General features: G+C 42.8%; 1 protein-coding gene across 1 annotated transcript; it reads left to right on the top strand.

The window, feature by feature from the left end:
- Positions 1 to 1,863: 1,863 nt before the first annotated feature.
- Positions 1,864 to 7,935, top strand: LOC143330884 (atypical chemokine receptor 3-like). The gene is made up of 2 exons (XM_076747644.1): positions 1,864 to 2,001; positions 4,844 to 7,935. The coding sequence occupies exon 2, from the start codon at positions 4,891 to 4,893 to the stop codon at positions 6,028 to 6,030; it is 1,140 nt and encodes a 379-aa protein (XP_076603759.1). The 5' UTR covers positions 1,864 to 2,001; positions 4,844 to 4,890; the 3' UTR covers positions 6,031 to 7,935.
- The last annotated feature ends 7,959 nt before the right edge of the window (positions 7,936 to 15,894 follow it).

The raw sequence follows: 15,894 nt of genomic DNA, 5'->3' as shown, positions 1-15,894 counted from the left end.
GGTTCCCAGTCTGGCTTCCCTGTGAATGAGGACTGCAGCACAGAGGTTGGCAGCAGTCTGCAGGGCTACGGATGCTTATCAAAAGGCTTACAAATCCCCCCTGATGCTCCTGATATGGAGGACAATGGGTATGCGTGCGTAGTGGGAGCTTTCTTTAAAGCCTCATTGAAACTGACTTCACTACTCTGCTCTTTAATGAGGTCAGAGTTGCTTGCAGGCCATATTTCATCACTGAATACAGACCATGCAGTCATAATAAAGCTCAGGAGGGGGACCTGTACCAGTCAACGATATCTTTTTCCTATAAGCAAACATGCCGGACATACTGTACCGGGTCGTGTCAATACTTCAAGCACTGGGCATGACATCAGAAAAATTACTTTCACTTATGAGCTCCATCAAAGAAAATCATCATGATGTGATAATCTAAACATCCCCCCTTTTATAAATTCCACCCTTTCTTCTCTCTGGTTCTGGCTTTGTATTGAACCTGGGGTCACTTGGCCTGGTGGGAGCAGCTGTGAGGCCACCAGAGTTGCAGGTGAGCCTCCCAGCAGCTTTGTGCTGCTTCCAAAGGATGTGATGAACTGAGACTGAATAAGGCTCAAACAACAATGAAACAGCAAGGCATCTGCAGCTGATGTTGTTGTTCAGAGTTTCAGGACAAACATTGTACTGATTATAAAAAAAATAAAAACAACCCCTTTGCATCTTTATTTGATCAGATAGTTCAAAACGATCTGAGTAAGAGAAACTGGCATCAGGTTGAGATCATGAACGTAGTCTCTGGTGTTGTTCGTTATTCAGAATGTGTTTTCAGTTACCTTTGGGGGACTGGATGTTGGGTTTAACCTGTTTGTTGGTTTTGGGTGGAAGCAGAAGACAACAGATGTGGTTTACTGACTGTCTGCAGATCTGGTTTCATATTTAGGTAACTGGGGCGGGGCACTGCAGGGAGCACAAGGAGGTGCCCTTGTAATGTGGTTTCATGTGGTTTTTGTGTATTGTGCATTATGTTTATTATACATTTACTCTACATAATGTGGTTTAAAGGTTGGTATCATTTTATAACCGCACTTTACAGGAATGATATGATTGAGGATCTTGCCATATAAAGACAGATAAAACATAAATTACAGTTTAATGCTGAACGTTGAACAGGATGTCTGTTACAGAAGAATCAGTGCAGGCAGTTTCAAAATGAACAGTTTCTTCAGTGTGTATGTACTCTACTGGACTCTATTGCATTTTTCTTACACGATAGCCATTTTCCTGAAGGGTTTGTCATGATAATAATAATAATAATACCATACATAGTGAACACAAAATGATAAGGTACAGACTTACATGCCAGATAGAAAAAAAACTGAGGCAACCTACTGTTTAATGCTGTTTTTATTCTGTAGGTCTGTTATTATGTATTGTGTGTGGCATCTTAACAGGTTGGATTGCCTTTTAAAAACCTTTGGGATTTTACGTGAATTGTACAATTTCTTAGGATTGCATACTATGTATGGAAGAGTTCACACATCAGACGCTTTGTATAATAAAATGATAATAATACCACAGAACTCTGTGTTTAAGTGTACATGCCATGTTATAGACATTCGCACACCATATGAAAACCTGCATGAAGTAACACGTTTATGTTCAACAATGTAAAAATGTTGTACTCTATATTATATGTTACGTGCCGTAAGAAGGAAATTCCGCGCGTTTCTTCCTCTTTGCCGAAACTCGCCGGGCTGCTACTGTTTGCCGAGCGCCTGAGGCAGCGCCATGTCAATACGCACAAGTGTTAGGACCAGCCTTGGAGGCGTAGCTCTTCCGAGTATCCGCAAGTGCAGAGCGAGGCACGGGCTCAGATTGATTTAGGGAGGGTAGCGCTCACAAGTTTCCCTGCTGAGGAGAAGAATTTATCCTTCAGCGCCAAAACTTAAACGAAATAAGTGTGCTCCTCAGAAGAAGAGGCTCCAGCGAGGGAGGAGGAATCGAAAACAGGTACGCTGCGTAAATGAGCTAATATGGGACAGGAGAGGGGAGTGAACAGGTAGTTTGTCGCCTTTACACTTAACACTTAAAGCCCCAAAGATGCCCAGTCAGCGGGGAGGTCTGTCTAGCACATGTGAAATCATTATTTAAAGGACATTTAGCAACTTTATTAACTGTTATTACCACAGATAGCAAACCGGGATAAAATCATACTCTCAGCATTGTTGATGACACACAGTCAAAACGTTTCTCTAGAAGTATTTCAGTTACATTTAAATGATTGTTTTAAACGTATCCATCTCTTCAGTGTCTATGCGCGGTTTATTTGCCTCCCCGTTTAAACACGGTCACACATAGTCACGCTACTGTATACCAAGCTGGCATCTGATAAGAGAAGTTTGTTTCCAGTCTGATAGAAATCAACAATGACAACAATGACTTTGTATGTGTTCGCCGTCAGCAGCAGCCTGAGCTCTTTCACCGGATTCGCTACTTTTGTGCGTAATGACGCACAAGGCGACACTTTTACCGGTAATCTACGCGAAAAGCCGTCTGAAAAAGTAAAGGTTTTTATCTCAAAGTAAAGCATGTGAATACAGGCTGACAGGAGAAACTTCTGACAGACAAGCTGCACCTGCGCTATTCTTCTTGGCAGCATTAGCACATGAAAATGGTCTTCAATCGCTTTTATATTGTGTGTATTGAGTAACAAAAGACGTTTTCAGCTAATTTGTAACTGGATGCTGGCGTGGTGAAAAGGGGCGAAAGGGACTGAGAGAGAGAGAGAGAGAGAGAGAGAGAGAGAGAGAGAGAGAGAGAGAGAGAGATGGGCTTCATGTGCTGTTATCTGATGATGTGGGTGTTAAAAGGTTAATTAGCTTGAAGCTTGTGGGGCTACCTGGCACCTCCAGGTATTTTCCATTGAATATAAAGGAATTAGACAGAGACCATTGTGAGGCTTATCTCACTTTAGAAAAGCCCTCCATTAGAGTGAACTGCACTCTGCACTGTCTCAAAATAACTGAAAGAAAAATGTCAGGTTTCTGACATTTCTTGAAGCTGCTTTTATCACATGGACAAAGTATTTAGATCCATTACTTAGCAGAGGTCACAGTACCAAAAGGCAAGATGTTCTGTTATTGTTAAAGAGACCAGGTGGGAATGTCTGTTTTTGGCTCAAACATTGAATTAAATAACTGCAAAAATCCAACTGAAGCAAACATCATATGTACAAGTCTTTATAATATTTCTAAAGTGCAGCTCAGCTGAATAATATGCAGCACCGTCTACAACAACATAGTACACCCACCTGCATTTTTTACATTTCATTATTATTTCTGGTTGCAGCTGGCCACGGTGGAGCTTCTTTTATCTACTTTGCATTGGCCGTTATTGAGTATCTTACTCTTAATTTATGGTACTTTACAAGCTGATCATATGTTTTTTATGTGTAAATGTGAAGCTGCAGAGTAACCAGTAACTGTAGCAGTCAGATAAATGTTGTGGATTAAATAGTACAGTATTTGCCCCTGAAATGTGCCGGAATAGAAGCATAACATTGAATGAAATGGAAATACAAAAGTAAACTGATGGCAGATAACAAAGCAGACCTAACACACACTTGACAGCTGCACATCTTAATAGGTTCCAGGTGTCCTTGTATATACTTATTTTCACTTTTCCCTTTCTTTCATCATCCTCTGTGACTTTGTGCCAATTATCCCGAGTGCGGCACAAGTCTCCCACACAGACAGATGTCTGACACGGTCACATTTCACTGCTCTTCGGCGTGCTGTGTCACCCAGTGGTCAGTGACCCTCGTCTTAACCTTGGTCGGACCATTTTGCAGGCGTCAAGCCTCCTGCTGATCTCTGCACACAATTCACTCTGTGGGCGTGCAAGTCGGTCCGGGGCAACAGCAGGGTTAAGCCACTCGTGTTCTGGTTTTGATCTGTTACCTTTCACCTCTGATCTTTCACACTGTGGCAGGCTGCCAGTTAGGGGAGCTGAGTTAGACATCACAGCAAATGTGCAGCGTGAAAATTTCACTTGCATTCAGGCTCAAAAGAATGAACGACTGCTCTACACTGCTGCCTCTGTGATTTTACACAGGGCTGCAGTCACCTTAGTCGTAGTGTTAATGTGCCCCGTATTTGAAATTGTGTGCATGTTTTCCTGTGTTATAAGATTCAGATGTTGTGAAATTATGTATTCGAGGTTATGAGCGGCCTGTTCTTTGATCATCTGGGTGGTGACAGCTCCTCTCTCACTCTCTCCTTCAGGAGCAGAGGAGAAACTTTTTTTTTTCTTTCTTTTTTTTTTTTTTAACTATAACAAGCATGTTGAGGGAACACATTCTCTAAAGTGGCATCAGGTTTCCCACCCTGACCAATGCTTTATCTTGGAATGCCCGGAACGCTCCGGAAATACACCCTGTTTGGATTTCTGGATCCCACTTCCTTATGTCTAATCTGCGCTCCATGCAAGTGGAGCTAATGTAAACATTTATTGTAGTGCTCCCTGACTGCACATCAATCACAGAGAAGTCTACGTTTGTGACAGAGCAACAAAGAGCTGCTATTAATTCATGAAAGCAGGGTTTTAACAAGTTAACCACATTAAGATTCTTCAGGATCTGGTGGCATACCACAAGTGGCTTTATGTTTTATTAGCTCATGCAGTTTGGGTCCACATGGGTAAAATAAGCCATGCTTTATTTAACATGAAATTGCTTCTTAAATATGATACCAGAAGGTTAAGTGAAAAAAACTGGCAGCATTTAGCTGTTGGATCTTTATTCAGATGCATGTATGCTGCAAAAAATGATGAACTGATGTCTTGTTTTTTACAGGATCTATTCCAGTCAGAGGTGGTGTGTGTTACTCCCAGCACTGGAAAATGAGTCTGAGCACTAGTGAGCTGGAGGACCTGTTCGAGTGGCTTGGGGACCCCAACGTCTCCGAAACCATCAGCAACATATCAAGTGTAGATACAATGTCGTGTGCCACGGCGTTCAACCGTAACGCACTGCTCTACTCCATGTGTGTCCTCTACACTTTCATCTTCATCGTCGGCCTGGCTGCTAACGCTCTGGTCCTCTGGGTAAACGTCCGTGCTCAAAGAGACTCTGCCCCTCGCCATGAGACACACATGTACATCGCCCACCTGGCGGTCGCAGACCTGTGCGTGTGCGCCACCCTGCCTGTGTGGGTGAGCTCGCTGGCCCAGCATGGCCACTGGCCCTTCGGTGAGGTGGCGTGCAAACTCACCCACCTTCTGTTCTCCGTCAACTTGTTCAGCAGCATCTTCTTTCTGGCCTGCATGAGCGTGGACCGCTACCTAAGCGTGACGAAGCACGGAGACAATGGGGGAGGGATGCGCAGAAAATTAATCCGCCGTGGAGCTTGTGTAGGGGTGTGGCTTCTGGCTCTGGTTGCCTCCCTGCCAGACACCTACTTCCTGCATACTGTGAAGGCAACACATGGGGACACAATGCTGTGCAGGCCTGTGTACCCAGAGGAAAACCCCAGGGAGTGGATGGTGGGCGTGCAGCTGAGCTTCATCCTACTGGGCTTTGTTCTCCCTTTCCCAGTCATTGCAGTATTCTACGCCCTGCTGGCCAGCGCTTTCACCCGCTCCTCTTCTTCTTCTTCATCGTCTTCCACAGTGGAGCAGGAGCGCCGTGTGAGCCGCAGGGTAATCCTGGCCTACATCGTGGTGTTTCTGGGCTGCTGGGGGCCCTACCACGGCGTCCTCCTGGTTGATGCTCTGTCTCAGCTGGGCCTGGTGCCTCTGACCTGTGGCCTGGAGAACGTGATCTACGTGGCCTTACACCTCACCCAGTGTCTGTCCTTGCTCCACTGCTGTTTCAACCCCATCCTCTACAACTTCATCAACAGAAACTACCGCTATGACCTCATGAAGGCCTTCATCTTTAAATACTCCACGAGGACGGGCTTGGCACGCCTCATTGAGGCATCCAACATGTCCGAGGCCGAGTACTCTGCTGTAGCTGTGGACAACCCACCACAGATCTGAAACTTACAAAACTCAATTAGCATTTCTTGAACACTGTTTCTAAATATAAATGGCTATAATGCAACATAAACGTATGTTACAGCTGATTTGTCCTTATCAGAATGTGCCCGCTATCAGATATAAAAAAACAATCCAGCGTTCTTTTTTCAGAAAACTGCTTGAGTCGTGTAGAGAAGCTTGAAGACAGGCTAATATCAACTTCGATGGACTGATTTAAAAGCACTTAGAAAGCAGTTTTATTGTAACAGCTGGTACTGAAACCATATCAAAATTGTCACTCATTTGAAAAGCAAAAAAAGTGACCATAAATGTGTAAAACCATCGCCTGTGCTGTGTATATAGCAGTGTGTGTGTGTGTGTGTGTGTGTGTGTGTGTGTGTGTGTGTGTGTAGTGTGCATAATCTGACGGGCATTGATAGTATCAGCAGAGTAATGTTAATCTTTTTGTATCAAGTTGTATTTATACTATCCTGTACATTTGAACTGTCTCGCCTCTTTCATGTTGTGATTCAAAGTCTTCACACACTGATGTCCGCTCAGTGCTCCACGTCATGCAACGCTGCCTCGTGGTGTTAGTCGAGCCACTGACTGGCTCAGTGTTTTAGTCCTGCTGCCTCATTGTTAATCATAACCTCATGTCACACCAGCTGAATCCTGCAGACAAATAATGTGAGTCATTTTTGAGTTCTTCCATGCCGCTAAGGTTTGTAAATTATCTAAAAAGTTTGTATTCTGGGTTTTATAGTTTTGGTAGTACACTTTTTTTGGTGAGACTGATACTCTCATGTCTGTCCACTAAATATGAAGCCACAGCCAGCTTCTGATAAGCTTTAACTCAACTTAGTATAAAGACTGGAAACAGTGAGCCTGGCTCTGTCTGAAGGCAAAACCAAATCCACCTATCAGCACCTCCAAAGCTCACTAATTAACACCACATACCTTGTTTGTTTAATCTGTACATAACCCAAAGAGTAAAAAATGAATTGTTGTGGTTTTATGGGTGATTATGTGCTAATCTATTTCTTGGCTGGGTGCAGTGATTTGCCATCCTCTTCCAGTATTTGTGCTAATCTAAGCTAAGTTAAGATAGGATAATCACATGCTGGCTTTAGCTTCATATTTAGCATACAGAGATGAGACCTTCCCTCTGCAAGAAAGCGAATAAGCTTACTTCCCAATATGTCAAACCGTTCCTGTAAAGACAGCTGAAATGTTGATCTTACAAATGATTTACATCATCCACATTTGAAATGATAAACTTCTCAGTTTTCTTTTGGTTCAGACTCTTTCTAAATATTGTCTGGAGGCTTCAGCTGGGACTACTGAGCTTGAAGAGCAGACAGATGTCGCTCCTGTCTCTTCTACAAAGTACAGTATTATGTAATACACTGTACTGTCACTATATTTTGTCACTATATCAGTGCTCATGGTGGAAAGGATGCACATGTGTTGTTGATCCTGCTGTGTCAGCACACAGGCCGCAGACAGCTCAAACTTCAATGACCAAACTACATGAATGAAGTTTTACTACTTTCATGTATGCAGCAGCTGTGGTGTGCAACAACCAAGTGTTTATTAGAGACCGAATAACAAGAGCTGTGTGTGGGTGTGTGTGTCTGTGCCACAGCTTTACACCAAAAGATGACGTTTTAAGTGTCACAAACGTTGAGTTATACAGTTTACTCACTGTCTGTCGTAGGAAACAACGTGTTCTTCTGATATGTTGACACAGAGCACATTGTGTCATGTGATTGGTTACACATGTATGCTTTTACACTGAAAGAATTTCATGTTGTGATTAGAAAAGAGTGGAGACACGAACATGTGTCCACAAGAACAGAGGCATTCCTTTGGTATTGTAATGTGTAACACGTGTTCTGTTATATATTAAATGCAGAGAAAATGTTTTGCCTCAGTGATTTCTTTGGTTCTTGTCAAAATAATCTCGCAACTTAATATCCCCCATGCCTCGAGATGACTCGAATAATGGGTTTTAACCCAAGTTCTGATGGAACACGTTTCAGAAATGCTTTCAGTGCTCCATTTGAAGCATTGAATTCATCAGTTTGTGTGGTTTATGCCAGCTGCCATGCGTTGTACTCGAGGCAAACCATGGCTCTGTTGTGAAACACGGTCTAGGCCTGACAGAGAATACACATTCTTCAATTAAAACTGTCTTTCAGACAGCAGAAGGAGAAAAGGATGTTATTCCTGCAGACTAAAAGACACAGTGTGACTTTTTCTTTTTTCTTAATTTTACAAATTTCAATAAGCCCCCAACAACTCAGGAGACTATGCAGGTGCAGGGTAATACTAGTGTGCCTTTGCCGTCTCTTGCAGCTCCAACTGTGCTCTCGTCGACAGCAGCTCATCAGCGTTTTGCTCCTTTAACCCCGGTGCTTGATCTGCACTCCTCTGGGAGGGACAACACCCTCCCACTGTTGTCCTCAGGACACATGACAACCCTCCAGCCTGCCTCCTTGCAATCAGCTGCCATTTGCGAGTGCTTCAGCCTCCTCAGGCAGCCTCTCCTGCCTCCTCTCATGGGATGATGAGCTCAGTGTGGAAGACCATCTTGGTGGCCAAAGACCACACCACTTTCTGGGCGGAGGGATGTGGTGATCTCCTTGGGGGATCTTGCTGCCAAGGTTAACCATCATTTTTTGCCTGAGGAGAGGAGCGTTTTTCCAGCTCCCTCCAGTGCTCCCTCCTGGAGTCACTGTCTTTTGTCTCCTCACAGTGAAAGAAATACCAACAATAACACTGAGTTCCTTTTCCGGTTTTCCTTGTTTGTATTCCTCATCTGAAAATAATTTTGCCAACGGATTTCCAGTATCTTGGCCTCCTTTTTCAGTATCAGGTCACGTCACCAGCTGTAGTGCCTTTGAGACAGTGCAGTCTAGCTGGCAGGATGTGTTGTGTGAAGGTTTGTATTAGACAGGGAGGGGCAGCTATGGTGCAGGCAGGCTGGGGTGTTGTAAGTCAGTCTGATGAGGAAGCTGTGAAGGGATTTCCAAAGGTCAAACCAAATGAGTGATCTGCTGCTGATAACCCCCTCCCAGCTTCCTTCTTCTGTGTGATAGTGCCTTGATGTTCCAGTGGCTCTGGTGTGTGGTGGTCACCTCTGCCACAACCATGACCTCCCTCTGCTTTCTTGTGTGAATGATTTGCCCCTCAGAAGACTCGTTCGACTGACCTCAACCCTGTCGATGTCTTCCTGATGTTGCAGCCTGCTGATGGCTTGCTCCAGGTCAGTGAACTTGCACTGACTAAGTCACTAAACAAAGTGCAGTGTGACAAGTTTGTAGCAACTGGAATGCAGAATGTGTTTTTTTGTTTGTTTTTTTTTTGACAAAGTGAGAGCCGGATTAACCCCCAAGCAGGCCCAGGGGCAAAAAGCTGTGAGCCCCCAATGAGCCCCACATGTTACCAAACTTATTTTCTCCATCATGCATTTGGTTGTGTGTGCGTGTCAATGTCTGACTGCAGCTAATCTCGCATACTACTGGGCCCATCAGCCTTAGATTTTTGTGCACATTTATGACTGTTTGCTCAAGGACCCCTTGTGGCTGCAGTGATTTACAGTTTTTGAGTGCTCTGTTTTATACCACCATTGACTGCTGACTCCTCACTCTTAACCGCTCGGTAGCAGCCACAAGTAATCAACAACTTCTTCAGTTTGGAATCCTGTTTCCACTGGAGACTGCATACGTGCCGGTCATGTTTGTGTTGGCAGATTCTTATGTTGGGATTTTCTCTTTGGAATTGACATTTACACTGCTGGTGTTTTTTTATCTGCATATTGTCTTTCCTTCATTCCGTTCCTCTCCTGCACATATGTTGGACACAGCCTTCCCTGCACTCACTGTTCTCCACCCATATGTCCCCAGACACACCTGGTGGAGGTCTTCTGCTTATGATTATCAGCTGATAAAATGAAAATGTAAGAATATGTATATGTGCAATATGTCAGCATAATACCAATTGAAATATTAAAGTTATCAAAAGTAGATTTGGAGAGTGAAGCCAAAAGTTACAGTCTTAAGAGAGTACTCCACTGATTTAGCGTTGCACTCCTAGATAAGATGAATGATACCATCTTTCTTAAACACATTCCTCTTCCTCTTGTCAAAACCTGCTGCCTATGTTACCCACAATTCAACTTGACCACCAAATGTTTGGTCAGAAGTGTTTCATGCTAGTCACTGCTAATGTAGCCTTGAGCTGCTATTCTCATCTAATGATGAAGAGTGGACTCCAGAGGTCTGCTGAGCTCACCTCTTTAAAACTGACACTGCTTTAAGTGACATCACTTGAGGCAGTTTATCAGCTTTTATGCAGCTCCCTCTGGACAACCCCTTTTTCATATATATAGGAGTTCTCCCCAAGACCTCTAAACAGACTGTGAAATGTAAATTCAGAGGGGGCCCCTCTCATTCCAGTTTATATATGAATCAATACAACAGATTATCACAAAATAATTGCCTCACAATGAACGTTGCTTGCTTTGCCCAGTTACTAATTCTCCACTGGACAGAAATGCTGTAATTCAGTTTTTCATCATGCTGTTGTCTGAAAACATCCCCTGTGCTGTACGCACAAACACAAAATGATATTGATCTACTTCGCTGACTCTGGGTTCGATGGCCAGCGAGGGTATTTCCCAAAATACCACACACACGCAGAGATGCATGTTTACATTGAAGTAAGTTTATAAGTTTATTACAAATCCAGATGATGTGCTGTATTCCAGACCAAATCCCATTATTCCAAACTCTCCCACTCATACAGTGGATGTTTAGGTGCTGCAGTCATGTCTGAATACACTCAGGGTGAACAGAGTGTAACACACACTTCTGTTCTTCCACCAATGAATGGCCTGTGTTTTACTTGGCATGCACATATGCTGTGAAGTGTTTTGCTTCCTTTTACAGTTTGCCAGTTATGATTCTCCTCTGTTCCCATGATAAGCTGCTTATACAGGACGCGTCAAACACACTGGTGAGCCAGTCTTCTGCACAAACCCAAACACCATACTGAGTGTAAAATGTGAATCTGGTTACACAGGAGTAAACCCTGAAAGGCTCCTCTCATAACACTTTACTACTAAAGTATAGTCTTGCTGTTCACAGGTTTCTGTTGTCACTGTCTGGAACAGATTCAGCAATGTAAATCTGTCCTCTCCAAACCAAAGATTTACAGCAAAAAGCTGAAAAAACCTCAAAACTGGATAATGAAATCATCCCAAGTCCAGCTCAGTCCTGGCTGCTTTTCTTATGGTGGGTTCACGTATGAGTTACAGTACAGTCTTAATGGGGCTATCTGTTTTAATTTGATATAAAAGAAGAGGAAGTGGGCCAGAGATGAAGTCGATTAAGGGAGTGTTGCTTTACAGCACAATGGTATCTGTACCTTATGCTGAGGAAAGATTAATGAATGATGAAACATGGAGGAGGTGCAGAGGTGCAGAGTACTTTGGAACAACTGGGTTGTTTTATGTCCGTCGTGGAGCAGCGCATTTTGAAAATGCACACTGCACACGTGTGGAGCTGTAAATGTAAGTTACCTTATTTCTGGCCCATTTCCAAGTATTTAGAAAAAGTTCAACTCCCAATCAAGTCCATGCTTGCTGCGTTCAGCCTGGCAGGAATTCCACATGAGGACTTATGAAGAATAAAGGTTCTTGAATCATTAATGAAGTAGAAGGGGAAGCAGCAGCTGCTCGTGCTCACACAGAGATTTTGGTGTGGATATAAAAAAAGTCACAGGATAGGGTAAGTTTGGCACTCCATGACTCCACTGCTGTCAGGAGAGGAGGACAAGTGCTATGGCCAGATGTTGGCCAGATGTTCAGTCTGAGGGGAAAGGAAAAATTAGAGTTAAAAGACCAACCTGAAGTTGGATCAAACAACACCAATGGCACACGTCAACTTACAAAGTCACGGCTTATTTAACCTTCTGAGCAGAGGCCTGATAACGTTGAGTTGAGGGCAGATTCTTTGTGTGCACTGGAATATATCAGCAGAAACTGAGGGCTAACCAAAACTGGAATTTATGTTGCTGTGTTCAGGACTAATGATGATACTGTAAGGGTCTTTGAGAGCCAATGGCCCATACACACTATATTTTCTCTTTCAGACAAGGCGAAACAGACCGAAAAGTCCTGCAGCTGAGAGACCCAGAGAAGGATTTTAAGGGTCGGGTCGACCAAACTGCACAAAAACGTATTTTCTCACTTACCTTTATTGGTATCTTGGCATGCAGACTTGTGGTTTTATTTGACCTGGTTTTGAGAAATCTGATTTCCGCCTCCACCCTGATACAATAGGAGTGCATCACAGTGTGGATACAGTGGGTTCTGTGGATTATCCAGAGTAAACGAGGACACTGTTTCTGGAATAAAGTGTTTAATTTTTAACTGTCATTTTTCATTGCTGCCAGCATCACAATCAAAATTCCTCATGCGTCTTGGGTGTGGAGGCAGAAACCTCACAGACAGCCAAAACCAGGCCAAAGAAAATCCAAACTCGTTGCATGGCTAAACACCTCTTGAGGGAAGTGAGAAAATATGATTAAAAAAAAAAAACAAAAAAACTTTGATTGTATGACCCTGACTCATTGTTTTATACAAATAGGAAGGTGACGGTGAAAACACCACACTAGTGCACAGTCTGTATTTGGAGGTTTTTTTTTACTGAAAAACAAAGCAACATGACCCCTTTCATATACATACACATAAAAATATTGATTAATGCAGCTTTAAAGATAGCAAGGCAATGATTCCTAAAGTAAAGAGGAGGAATTTCTCTTATAAATAGTAATGCGAGGCTAAAAAACATGAAATGTCTATGGTTCTTAAACTCCCAGTCAGATTGCTTGGCTAAAATATCCATTGCAGCCTCTTACTGTTATTTATGGTCCAAACACAGATTAGACACAGGGTGCTCCAAAATAAACTTCACATGTGCCATGAATAATTGGTTGTGATGTTCTCTCCAGTTACCTACCACACCATGCCTGATAATGCTCCACCCCTCATAAACCATCCTGTAGCTTATTGTTAGTGTGAAGGCTCTAATCTCTTCCAGATCCCCAAATGTAACTGTATAGGCCGGTCACACATGGTTGTGAAGGCTTGATGTTTGGGGAGCTGATTTATACCACACTGCGTGCCCGAGCTATGGATCTGGTGTTTAGACAGCACCTAATTCATCCACCATCCCGTCGGCTTTAGGAGCTCAGCTCTAAGTTCACCCACCGCTCCATCAGCTCAGCAGCACGCTCGTGTCAGAGCCGAAGATGAAACTTCAGAGACGTGTCAGAGAAGAGGAGGCAGCTGCTTTATGGCTTATGGAGGCACACACATCCATACAAATCATTTGCCTGTCTTATACCAATATCTGTCGTACATTTTCTAAGCACCTGGTAATGTGTTTGAAGTTAGGAGGCGGATGATTACAACATGAAAGTATCATATTCAGCCATTGTTTATTTAACTCATCTGTCTGCTTATCTTTCCAGTATTAAGTATTTTATGTCTCTGGTGTGTAGATAATGAGACTGGATTATGAGACATCACATCACAACACAAAGAACTTTTGTTACACCCAAAGAGCAACAATATTCTGAGTTGGTGCACAGTTTGGTTAATGTTTGTCATAGTTTTCCAGCCTGTCACCTCATCCCTTTTTTTCCAGATGGATAATGAATGAGTTAACTATGGCAGTTTGAGACTGCCTGCAGGTAATGGAAGCGTATTTTGACTCCTGGGAGAACATGGAGGTGCAGACACACTTTTTTTTCTCAACTGACAGTGTGTGTTGACAGTGACAGCTAAAATCAAAAAGTAGAATTTATGTGCTTCTCTGAAGAGACAAGAGAGAGAGAGAGAGAGAAAGAGAAAAACAACCTTTGGCTGTATGTGATGTTTTTGTCTGTGATGGTGTTTGAGCACCATCACAGACATCACAATGTCCTCCTTCGGTTCCTGTCTGGGGTCAGACTCTGGCATTCCACTGAAAAAACACAGTTGTTTATTCAGAGGAAAACAGGGCGTCCCAGTCAAGTCAGCATGACATCACTGCAGCAGAACCCATTTTATAAGCTTCATAAACTTGCAGTTGCCTCCTCTGTCTTTCTTCTTTGCAAGACATGCCACATTCATGAGATTCTTTATGAAAAATAAGTTTTATGAGACTTATAACACCATTAAAAACTTACTTTTCAGGAGTCTAATATTCAGTAGATTATATTGGCTTTGAAAAGTATATAAAACTAAGGCCTATGTCATTTTTTTCCACAACGCTGGAGCGTGAAATTCTACAACTAAGGTGGAAAAATGGAAACCCCCAGAACTAGACACAGCAGCCTTTGCTTTCACAAATTAATGCAACGCACACACAATAGCAATTCTGTTTTTCTGCATTCTGATATTCTCACTACAGTCACGTTGCGTTTCTCACCCAAGTTGAAATATACTACTTGAACACATGCCAATACTTACTTATTCACCGCAGAATACAAAAGTAACACAGGGTATACGCTATGTTGCCAAAGATGTAATTAATCTTATTTCAGTTTTGCCTGGAAATTATTAAATGTCAGTAGAAAACCTGAATTCTACACAATACTCCATGTAAAGCTATATCCCCAAGCCTGTCTTCTCCCAGCAAAACCGTGAGGGAAACAAAGAAAATGAGATGGCATGAATTAATAATTGTAATTTGGCTGTATATGCGCTCAGATTCTTGGCCTGCTGATTCCATTACAGGGTCATGGAGGTGAGCGTACACTATTCTTGTATAATGCTTTGTGAAAGCCATTGACAGCTTGTCAGTTCACACAAAAAGAATAAAGATCCAGAATCAAACCCTGGTCTCTCCTGCCAACGGTCACGGTACATTTATACACTATTAAATTGGTCTCACAATTAAGTTCTGAAAGGAAACATAATTGCTGCCTGGATTGTGTTCCCTGGCAATATTTCTTTCTAGCGCAAGAAGCACTTATGTCAGGTAACAGAAGCACTTTCATCAAGGTTAGGGAAAGATTTTGGTAAGTAAAGATGGCCAAACACATCATGTCTCATCCTTCAAGTCACATTTTAATTTTTCTGCATGTAATGAGACCATGATCTTTCCCTAACCTCAATCAAGAACAGCGAGTGGCTAAAGAACAATTAAAAAGCTGAGTCATGCTTAGGTTGCTATGAACAGATATTGCATCATTATTACTTGTCAAATAGGTTAATTAACAATCTTTCCTTATTATGTCAATAGAAAACGTAATCTGGGTATTAAATTGACTTCACACCTTATTTACTGTTCCAAAATTAGCTCTAAACCACCACACATTTCTTTATCTTTACCATCAGCAATTCACATCGCTCATCACAGATACCCTATTGTACATAGAGAGTGTTAGGTCAACAATTATTGTCACTCATGATGAGTCAGTATTTATGTCTGTCTGTCATTAAAAGAAAAGAAAAACATATCTGTCTCTTTCCCTTTCTGCTGCTGTCTTTTTGGAGAACAGGGCAGATCTGCACGGTATCAGTTTACAGGGAGTTTCTGTCACCGTGACACACACACACACGCACACACACACACACACACACACACACACACACACACACACACACACAGCTCACACCCAGAGGTGAAAACGAACGTCTGTATGTCATTCAACAGTCACCTCGGAGTGTCTTGGCTTTAACAAGAGGTACTCGTCATCCTTCATAACACCCCGGTTACTCCCCCCGCAGGACTGAAACTTCCACTGCTTCCCTGGAACTCACTCAACTCTTCTTCTATTATGCTGTTTTGGTTGCAGGCTCAGTCTAGCTCAAGCCAACTCCGTTGC

This window comes from Chaetodon auriga, chromosome 13 (genome assembly GCF_051107435.1).
Source record: "Chaetodon auriga isolate fChaAug3 chromosome 13, fChaAug3.hap1, whole genome shotgun sequence".
Lineage (NCBI taxonomy): Eukaryota > Metazoa > Chordata > Actinopteri > Chaetodontiformes > Chaetodontidae > Chaetodon > Chaetodon auriga.
Note: the sequence above shows the minus strand (reverse complement) of the source record. Positions and strands in the feature narration are given on the sequence as shown.

Coding starts and splice junctions, on each gene's coding strand:
- LOC143330884 (XM_076747644.1), top strand. CDS start 4,891: ATGAGTCTGAGCACTAGTGAGCTGGAGGACCTGTTCGAGTGGCTTGGG.